At 38.6% G+C, this 10,918-nt stretch overlaps 1 protein-coding gene and 1 pseudogene across 2 annotated transcripts; one reads left to right on the forward strand and one right to left on the reverse strand.

The window, feature by feature from the left end:
• Positions 1-282: 282 nt before the first annotated feature.
• On the forward strand, positions 283-8,650 carry LOC147513497 (chorismate synthase). 2 transcript variants are annotated; one of them, XM_086596563.1, is made up of 12 exons: positions 329-466; positions 712-784; positions 917-945; positions 1,049-1,147; positions 1,279-1,475; positions 1,861-2,054; positions 3,329-3,434; positions 3,749-4,053; positions 4,202-4,624; positions 6,326-6,428; positions 6,505-8,070; positions 8,305-8,650. In XM_086596563.1, exons 3-12 carry the CDS (start codon positions 929-931, stop codon positions 8,469-8,471), a joined length of 3,177 nt encoding a protein of 1,058 aa, XP_086452689.1. In that variant the 5' UTR covers positions 329-466; positions 712-784; positions 917-928; the 3' UTR covers positions 8,472-8,650. The 2 variants fall into 2 exon arrangements, with proteins under 2 accessions (XP_086452688.1, XP_086452689.1); XM_086596562.1 differs by having other exon boundaries at positions 283-466; positions 712-945.
• A 1,129-nt stretch (positions 8,651-9,779) lies between these two features.
• LOC147513498 (protein STRICTOSIDINE SYNTHASE-LIKE 2 pseudogene) lies at positions 9,780-10,838 on the reverse strand (annotated as a pseudogene).
• Positions 10,839-10,918: the final 80 nt, after the last annotated feature.

The raw sequence follows: 10,918 nt of genomic DNA on the forward strand, positions 1-10,918 counted from the left end.
TGCAATTAATTGTTCTTCTGCTATTCAAACCAAGAACTAATTACTTCGATCAAGTAATTGCCATGGGCTTTATGGTTCTCTTAAATAAAATTGAGATCGAATAAGGCTAGCTAAGCCATTTGTCAAAGTCAACTTCTCGACATTGATAAATCATATCCTAGTGTGATGATGTGATCAAAATCAGACCATTTAAAAAAAAAAAGAAAAAAAAAGTGGGCCCACAGTCCAAATCTCATTGAAAAAAAAACCAAATCTCGTTGGTCATATCCGTTGATAAAAAAATCGGAATAATAATAATAATAATAAAAATAAAAATCCAACAAACACGAAAGAAAAAAAAAAAACAAATCACTCTCTCTTTGAGAAACGTCATTCTCATCTCTCCTTTTTTTTTTATTTCACCCTAGAAATAAATTTCACAATTGACGGATAACATTTTACAGATGAATTAATCTCACCGATTCAGGTAGTTTCCAATCGAAACCCTAGATTTCAGCTCAATTCAAACGTGTTTTTATCAATATATAAATAAATATCGTTTAATGTTTAGTGAAGAATGTGATATTTAGGTATTCTTGTAATTAGTAAGAAAGTGATCACTTGTGGCATGAGGCTAATTGTGTAATTTTGATGATTGGTGATCATTGTTAAGTACACTAGGGTTTTAAATTTTAGACAGTTTTACAGAATTTGATGATGGTCTTGATTTAGGATGAACTGGATTGGCTGAGATATTTGGACACACTCATTTTCTCCGGTTGTGAGAGATACTAGTTTTTGAGAGGTTTGCTGCTGTACTTTGTTGTCTTTGTAGTGCAATTTTGTATAAGCTCTTTTATTGTATTTGTAAAAAAAAAAAAAAATCGATTGTATTGGAATGAGGAGTGAGAATGATGATCAACTTTTACCAGCACAGCTGGGGGACGTTATGCCGGAAGGTCCAAAGTAATATCTCGTTACCTTCATCGCTTATATTACAGTGTTATGGGTTTTTGTTGTTTTATTACTGGAATGTTTGTAATGGATTCCGTTAAACTAATGAAAACAGGAAGTCTAAGACAAGGTACATGAGGGAGCTACTTCTGTCTTTAAGTGAGTTGGATGTTTGTAGCAAGTTACCTGGCGGGTTTGACTCTTCGATTTTGAGGTATCATACTGCTTTGTTTCCTTATGTATTGTGTTAACCATTTCTTCTTCTTCTTTTTCAAAAACAAAGGTATTTGGGTGTTAGTTATTCCCGTGTTTTAAATACTTGGTGTATTGTATCTTTTGCAACAGTGAATTTGAGGATATTTCCAGTACCATACCTGAGAGGTCCAGAATTCCTGGAACTTTATCTTCTCAGAATTTCAGACGTGGTGAATATAGTTCGTCTCCACCCAACAATTATACTCGAACAACCCAGGGAAGGTGGGATACTCGTTCTTCTGGGTCCAATGATAGAGATGCAGACTCACAGCTGGATTCAGAGTCAGGTACCCATTGCTTATTCTAATATTAGTTGATTTTATATGTCCAATGAATTTTTCTCTTACGTATGTAGTTCTGTTTTGGGATAATCATGTGAAACGATGATCTATCCGAATAAAATATCCACGAGTGGCACTTACATAGATAGATATAATTGAATTCATATGATCAACAATAAAATGTTGTTTAAGTGGTTAGAACTGCTCTCATACTTATGCTTGTGATGCTCATTTTTTTATCTTTGCATTTCAAATGATTTTACTTCATTTTATTTCCAAAAAATTCAGATGATAGTGCTTCGATTAGAAGTCATTATAGTCTTGTGCTGGATAGGGGAGAATTTAATTGGACTAACAAATGACATCTTAAATGTCTAAATTTTCAATGCAGATTCTGGAAGGCGTTATGTGAATCAATCTCGCCGTCCTTGGCAAAATCCTGAGCATGATGGTCTTCTAGGAAGTGGTTCTTTTCCAAAACCAACTGGATATATAAGTGCTTCTGCGGTCACAAAAGTTCGAGGGAGTGGTCAGTATCAGTTGAATAGGAGTAATGAACCATATCAACCTCCACGTCCTTATAAGGTATAATTAGAGCGTAATTGTCATACATGCATTTGACAAGCAAAAATGTTGAGTTTCTATGGTTTACTGGTCAAGCAAAGGTCTTGGGAACTATTCCTAAGTTCTCTGGAGAAGTGGGGTTAATAATATTAAAAAGAAAAAAGATAAAAGATAAAAACTTTTTTGATTTCCGTCTATTTTGGGTCTCCTGATGTAGATTTGGTATTCAACCAAGGTTAAATACCAATAAATTTTGACGATGTCATATGTACTATCCATTTTTAAGTATTTACCATTTTTAAGTATTTAAAAGTCTGGTCTTGTTACTTTAATCTGTGCCCGTTTTGGTCTTCTCCTTATCTAATGGGTCACATTTCACCTGCTCCTAGTGGCAATGCTTCATATTATTAACTATTTCATTATCAGTATTATTTATGCTAATTTTATGGTCCAGATTTGTTTTTAGAATCATATAAATTGGTCATAATAATTTCATTTGAAATAACTTTCTCAAAAATGTGAATTGACACTTCTTGTTTCATGGTGTGGATGCATTTCCCCAAGATACCTCTGCCTCTTTGATTTACTTTGTTGTTTTTTGAGTCAAGGAAAACTTGCAATGTAACCTAAAAATCGCATTCAATAAATTTTCTCCTGCCCCCGACATGGGTAGAAAAAACTGAAGCATACTGAAATTAAAATGGCCACCTACACGTTAGCCGCTTGACTTTGACCAGTTTGACCTAGTTGTTGGGGTGGTTGTAGTAGTAGGGTTGCTCATGCTTACTGCTTCATTTTTGGTGGTGAAGTAGATGCTTTGATCGTTTTGTTGGCGTGACCATTCAGGTCGTGTTGGGAATATTGGTTGTCGTGATTGTGATTGTCGACTTGCAATGACGATGTGGGTGGAGTTGGTAGGGCTAAAAGTTGTGTCGAAAACAGCAACTATGGTGGAGGTGGAGATGGATGATCGTGGTGGTTGTAGTGGCGTTGGAGGCGTTGGTGGTGGTTGTAATGCCATTGACTCATTGTGGCTGAGGTTTTAGTAGGGCCACTGGGTTTTCTTATATCGTTTGTGTTGAACAACAATACTGAATAATAATTTTTTCATGCATCAAGCACATAGTTAATATGCCCGATGTGGCCATTTGTCATGGAAGAACACATGGTGTGTATATTTGTGTTTTTCCAACCAAGATACTGGATGTTAGAATTTGAAATACTTAACTCTAAGGTCATTTTACTGAATATCTGACCCAATGCTCCATCTTAAACTTTTTGATTCTTCTTTTCAGGCAGCACCTCACTCACGAAACGCTACTGACTCGATTAATGATGAGACATTTGGTTCGTCTGAATGTTCAAGCCAGGATAGAGAGGAAGAGGAGAGGAAGAGACGAGGTAAATATTTAAAGTTATTTTTTTTTTGGTCAGTCTTTCAAGATCTTTTTTTTTTTTTTTGATTGGCAAGCCTGCTTTTAATGAGATCAGTAACTCTTTGATGCTGGCGGGGTTCGAGCCCCAGACCTCTGGTATCATCTCCCAAAGGTTTTTCCGACTTTGCTAGTCAGCACCTGCCAAGATCCTTTCTTTGCATCTGTTTCAGCTTCTTTTTGCATGTGGAACTTCTCACTTTTTTGTGTATTTGGGCATGGGGCATTAAAGACAATGCCGCTGATTCTGCACAATATAATATGGGTTTGTTTGCTTCTCAGCTTCCTTTGAGCAGTTCAGGAAGGAGCAAAAAGCAAATCAGGAGAAGCAGAAGCAGTTTCCAGACAAACACAAAGAAAATGTTGATCCAGATGTTGCTGCACACTTGGTGGAACCTGAAGATGAGAAGAAGCTTTGGGACAAAAACATTGGATTGGAGGACATTGCACCATTTAATGCACATGGAGATTCTGCCAAGTGTTTATCTGCTGCACAAACATCTGCATCCAGACCGCTAGTACCGCCTGGTTTTACAGGCATGGTTCTGGAGAAGAACATGGGGACAAAATCTCTTATTCCTCAAACGGTATTTTTATTCTTTATATTTATTTTATATAGTCAATAACATTTTATTTATGAAACTTTAAGCCGGCAAGCCAAAATTGGTGCTGGGTTAGACTTTTGGGACATGGATAGATATGACTTCGAAATAACTTTTTTTTCCCCCTTGCAAGGTTGGAAATGCTGGTGGTGACATAAATGTTGGCCAAACCGAAGGTCATCTCGAGGAAAATGGGACTCCTAAGAATCGAAGAGATGAAAAATCTGTGTCACATGCACACACCACTGACCAGCAGTATGGAATTAAGACTGCTCATGCACCCTTTACAGACATCAGCGTGAAGTCTGTGACATTGTCATCGGATGTAGCAGTATATGAGAGTCCGGTTATTGTTGCGAATCCATCGGGTATAAATTCTAACCTACCAGAAGTGTATGGGGGTCTCCGGAATGATGAAGGCACAGACTTTTATGCTGCGAAAGTTCCAGGACATGGCATTATGGGTATAGCCAGCCAAGAGCATTCAACATCAATCCTGGAAAAGCTGTTTGGCAAGGCCTCAGTAGGAGATGGTGTAGTCTCTAGTTTCACCGAGGTAATGACTCTGTCAAGTTCTTGAAAAGAGTTCCTTCTTGTGTGCTTATTTTGTCTAGGATTTCTACGCCATGCTTTTTGCAGATGATGAATTTGGTCATACTGCGTGTTGTTTCTGTTATCCCTAAACTGTAGTTTCATAGAGCCATAAATCGTTCTGCTGACCAGTATTTGTTGGTCCGAGATATGGGTGTCATTCCTCTTCTCCATTCTAAGGTTTGCTCATGCTAGAAACTAATTGCATTATATGACGTCAGGCCGTAATTGTCTTATTTATTAATAATTTACACCAGAAACTATGAATTTGTCTGTGGCTGTTTATTTCCATGATGTGGAGCATTTGTGTCGATCCCCATGCCCAAAATGATCCAACGCCATAAATTTTCAGCTCAACACAAAACAATAACTCTTTATTTGTCTTAGAAACAACTTGCATCTTGTGGTTGCGATTGTTTACCATGCAATGGCACAAGTGTAAATGTGTTGGCGTGGGAAGGCAAAGACATATTGAGAGAAAAATTACCAGAACATGTGGCTAGGAATGAGTGGTACTTGTGGCGAAGAGAGAGTGTTGTTGGTACTTTGGGGTTGTAAAAACTCAAAATGCTATAGCTTGTGATCTACAAGTCTGTTTTCAACAAACTTTGTATATTTGGAACACTCTCGATCAGACCTATCGAGTGACACCAGATTGTTTTTATGCAATTACATGTCTTTGTGGGTGTGCCGAGTCATTGTTCCGATCGTGTGGCCTTCGTGGGCGAGCTGAATAGGCGCAGCCTGCATGACCTTTGTAGGCAAATTCTATATATCCTGGCACTTTTACATTTTTCGACACTGTACTCCATGAATCAATGTTTCATGCAGGTCCTATTGCATACCACTTGGGGGAATTATAAAAGTTTTAGAAAAGCAAGCAGAATCCTGAAAGGACTTTGATTTAGGTGATAGTTGAAGTTATAAAACTAAGAGGCCAAATATGCCAGGCCTATATTTCAGTATTGGTAAAATATGAACCAAATATGAATGAGCCTGAGTTGATAACCCGGTCGTCTAATAGACCCTTCAGTTGACACCCAAATAATGATACCTGCTATGCCGAATGTACCGCTCTAGATGGACTTGCCTGGCAATTACTGGGAAGTGTATTTGCCAAACCTCGTTATCTGGAGAGATGCATTCTTGATGATTATGGTTGTATATGTATAACATGGGATGAAAATAAAGCAATAAGTGATGGTGTTGAAAAGAAATAATGATAAGGATTATGGATGTACTTATCGAACAAGATAGAATATGATAAAATGGATTGTGGATGTACTTGTCTGACAATTAAATCAAGGACTTTGGCTGGTGCTATCTAAATTGAGGTAATTATCTAGAAAATAAAATAAAATCTAAATTGAGGTGGCAGATATATGCTGAATTTCCATCATATAACTTGGAGTTGTGTGGTATGGGTCAATTATTGGTAATAGTGTCTTTGACGTCATGTGAACTTGAGTGATAAATTTTCTGAACTTTCATTGTGGCTGGACTACCTAAATATTCTGCTCCTACTAAAATTGTTTTTCTTACAGATTTCAGATGGGCCTCAACTGAAAATGAATTGTTTTTCTTACAGACTGTACACGCTTTTAGTTTAGACTCAAACATGCTTGATATCAATAATCTGACATCAATAATTTTCCTCTATTACCAGCCCGGTGATGTTAATACAGATGCAAGGAGTGATGTAAATGCAGATACAAGGAGCCACATTCCCTTCCAGTCCTCCAAGTTTACTCATTGGTTTGTGGAAGAAGGTAAGGAAGGCTACGGTCTCTCTTTCATAAATATATATTCATTATTTTAATATATATACTCCATCATATGTTACAGAAAAGAAACCCGAAGATGACCTCTCATCTGGCAAACCTGAAAGTTTACTGTCATTGATTGTAAATGGTGAAAAAGATGGGCCTCTACTGTCTAGAGTTTCAGATCAGAAACCAGCAATATTTCCTTCTGGAAGCAATGAACTTAATGACAAGTCTGTAACTCCTACTACAGCTTCTGCTACAATTGAGCCTCCCTATCAATGCAGTAATCAAGGGAATAATCTGGGAGTACTAACTTGTGAAGACCTTGAACAGTCTATTCTATCAGAGTTCTGTGAAAAGAGACCAAGTCCCAGCCACTCGTCCCAAGCCTGGGGGGCCTCAGCTGCCAAAACGGAGCTGAGACCTGACTTTAACAATCTTGCATCTCAACACCTTTTTTCTTTATTGCAGAAGGGAACAAGTGTAAATGATATCAACCAGGTCCCTAATCGTGAAGCTTCTGAAAATCTCTTTGTTTATGATGCGGGAACTGTTAGCAGTGTTCTCAGTAATGCAAGTGCAGGGGATGTCGGAAAGGTTCCTAACTCCGAAAATAATGTGACTCTTGAAACACTCTTCGGGACAGCCTTTATGAAGGAATTGCAGTCATTCAAAGCACCAGTCTCTGTGCAAAGAGGTTCAGTTAGCGGGGTCACAAAAAATGACGTTTTGGACTCTCAGAAAGTTGCATTTCCAGTCACAGATGAGGGTTTCCCTCCCAATACACCGCAAATATCTACTCTTGAAGGTGTTAGTCATGTTTCAAATCATATACAGCAAAACAAATCGAATAAGAATGAGGAGCGTTGGTTAGACGTGGATGCTCCTCAAAGTAAAAAGGGGTCCACCCTCAATAACATTGGTGCCTTTGATAGATCTCTTGAGGCATTAGATATTCAACTGCCTGAAGAGGAGAGTTTGATTACACTTGGTGATCATGTTATTCCCCAACATGCCATGGGTATGCCAGCAGGAAATGCAAGTGATGCCGATTTATTGTCTTCCTCAAGCATGCCAGTTGATATTGTTGATAGGCTAGCAGCTTTTAGTGCTGTCTTCCAAAAGGAAAGATCTATGATACCGAGTCCTGATAGGGCGCCTTTCCATCGCGGCCCTTATAATCATCCAGAGTCTGAACTTCCATACCAGAATCACCAAGGGCGACCAACTTCACAGTTTGATCGTGTGGAGATGAATCATGGGAGGCCCTTGTTTCCCCCATTAGATTCTCATCCCTCTCATATGAATCCCCCCATAAACATTATAGGCCCAGAAAATGGTGTACGTCCTGAATTTGCTCAGCATCATTTTCCAGCAAATACTGTCCATCCCAACTCTTTTCAACATGCCCCTAATGGTCCCACCAGGTTCAGTCCTCCTGCCCATCATCCTTTGTTACAGCAAATGCACATGCAAGGTAATCTGCTGCCACCACACCTACTTCGGGGAGTACCCAGAGGTCTGCCTTTGTCACCGTATTCTATCAATCACATGCCTGGTTATGCTCCTGAGCCAAACCCAATGCAGAATATTCCGTTTGGTCATCATCAACCGAGCTACAGAAGCCTTGACTTGCCTATGCAAGGTAATAATGCTCGGAATGCTTTTATGTTCAGTTTGCTTTGGTGTATAGTGTTATTACGTAAATTCCGTTTCATATTGTGTGTGAATCCTTTCTGACTTGACAGTGCACAAGTCATGTCTTGAGAAAATCTCCAACCTCGCATATATATGTTATATTTGACTCTATCTTCAAATTTGGCCCTCCTATTTTACATTACTTTTCTTTTTGAACTTATTTTCACTTCTTGTATTGCAGCTCTCGGTGTTAATGGTGGTGGGAATAATCATCCAGAAGCATTGGAAAAGATGATTGAGATGGATCTTAGAGTTAATCTAAAACAAAATCATCCTGTTCCTGGCACTGCCCATAATTTGGGTAGTCATGTTCATGGAATAGATATGGGTTTCAGGTATAGACAGTAGCTGGTGGTGCTGGTCATGATGAAATTATTGTTGGATAGATGCTTCTTCAGAAGTCATTTCGTGCACAGAACTGACACCACATTTTGCATGTTTCACGAGGAATTTTATGTTGTTAGTGTATCATATGAACTCGATTTTGTTTTTGTTTTTCGTACAAATGAATTTCAGTTTTATTTGCATATAGTCTAGATATTTGTGACTCTGTACATGGAAAGAGGGGAAGGGAAAAAAAGATAATACCATCAACATTAGACGAAGAGACTGCCGATGTGTCGTAGAGAGGAAAATTAACACCCTTAGAAGTCCTCAAGTTAAGTTTTCCATGGACTTGCTGATGACAGTTAAAATAGTTTTGATGTGAACCTTCGAGTCTTAGACCAATAGTCACATTTTGAAATTTCAGAATCTCCAGCAACTCTGAAACCGTGAGTGAGGTACAAGAAGCGGGATTCTACAGTAGGGTGAACTAGCGTTACCCCCACTAGATGAGCCAATTAGGATTTCCCTCCATCTAGTTGGGGGAAATTTTAATTGGCTCATCTAGTGGGTGGTAATAGGCTCATCTAGTGGGGGGTAATATTGGTTAACTCTTTACAGTATATTTTACAGTATATGGAGATAAATCCAACTTCAAGACCAAAAGATGAGGCTGGTTCTGAAACTCTGGGTAACATCATCTTCAACAACCTTCACCGTATTTATAGCTGATGACTAAATGTAAGTGCACTGTTTTTCCAAAGTCTTAAAAAAAGAGTTAATATAAGAGCAAGTCAAATTTGGCACCCCAAAATTAAAAAACCAATTACTAAAAGCTAAAAATATAACTAATTACTTGATTTTACGGCAAAAGAGAGAGATAGCTAGAAAGATAAGTGGAGAGTTAACCTACTCATGTTCATAATCAAGAAATTTAATGGAGATTTATATGAAGTAGCAAAAAAATATAGAATTCTAATTTATACTTATAAAAGATTTTTATTATCAACTTCGAACGTTTATGCGAAGGGGCGGAGCTTTGATTTGCAACCTTCGAATTTATTACTAGTCGCCATCGATATTGAATTTCAGATAAACTACTTGCATAAATTTAAACTCTAACAATGCTAACTGACTGCGCAATATTAAGATCACACCATTGTGTTCTTCGTAACTGACTCTAAGGCGGGAAACCTTATATAAACATTGTACCAAACATATACAAAAATCTTAATAATAAACTTGTAAATTATGGTGTAAAATTGCAAATAAGTTACTTTGATATTAAATTTAAGACTTGTAGCTAATTACATAGAAAATACTTCTATAAAATTAAATTCTAAAAACGCCAACAAACGGCGCAACATTAGAGCCTACCAAGAACAGGCCATTGCGTTCTTCGAGTTCGGTAACCGACTCCAAAATCCCATTGCCGTGGAGGCCCTCAAGGATTCTGCCTTCTTTGTCAAGTCGAACACCAATGATTTCACTAGCATTGTAAGAGGGAATTGATCTCCCATTGTTTATTGCGACCCAAAATTCATCATTAGCAGTTCTCTTTATATTATCAGGTGCTCCTGGAAGTTCAGCAATGATTTCGGTTGTGTTTGATTTTGTCCCTTCGAGCCAAAATCTTATAATTCGTGCAGCACCGGTTTCAGCAACTAGAAGAAAGTCATTGTTCTCGCTTAGAGCAACCCCGTTCGCAAACTTCAGACCACTCTTCAGCACCATCACTTTTCCACTCACAGGATCATATTCCATGAGTCTTCCCGTGCTGTCACCAGTTAAGGTGACGCGCAAGTGGTCCTTTCTTGTGAATATGGTGCTGCTATCTGTGAAGTACACCACTCCAGTCTCTGGGTGAATGTCTATATTATTCGTAAAGTGGAATGGCACACCCCCAGCCGTAGAAGCAAGTAACGTAGCCTGTCCTCCGTTCTGTCCAACCCTCATAAGCCCTAAGTAGGCGTCTGCAATATATAGGTCACAAGTTTTCTTGTTGAATTTTAATCCTAAAGGTCTACCACATCGCCTCTCACGGTTAGGATCACGGTTGCCATCGCAGAAAGCCCTACTTCTTGTGTACCTCGGCACAGTCGTTGCAAACTCCCTCCAACGCCCGACGCCGGCTTCCCACTTAAGAATACGACCATCGGACACACTGGTGTATGGACCTTGTCCGTTGCAGTCGAAATCAAAAGCTTCTGGTCCAACCACACCACTTGGTAGTCGGAGGTATTGGTAAGAAGAAGGAATGGGTCGGGTTGTTGGATAGGCTGAAACGGTGGACAAGGGAAACAAGACTAGTATTGAAGTAGCAACAATTAATAACAATGCGAGATTTCTTAGTGATGATAATGATGAAGAGGAGGAGAGTAAATTTTCCATGGTTGGTTTAATGTTCTAGAATTGAATGTCTTGTTCTGTGTATTTCGTCTCTATTTATAAGCTCACGAACTCTCACCACA

The sequence above is a fragment of the Coptis chinensis genome, chromosome 3 (assembly GCF_015680905.1).
Source record: "Coptis chinensis isolate HL-2020 chromosome 3, ASM1568090v1, whole genome shotgun sequence".
NCBI classification, from domain to species: Eukaryota; Viridiplantae; Streptophyta; class Magnoliopsida; order Ranunculales; family Ranunculaceae; genus Coptis; species Coptis chinensis.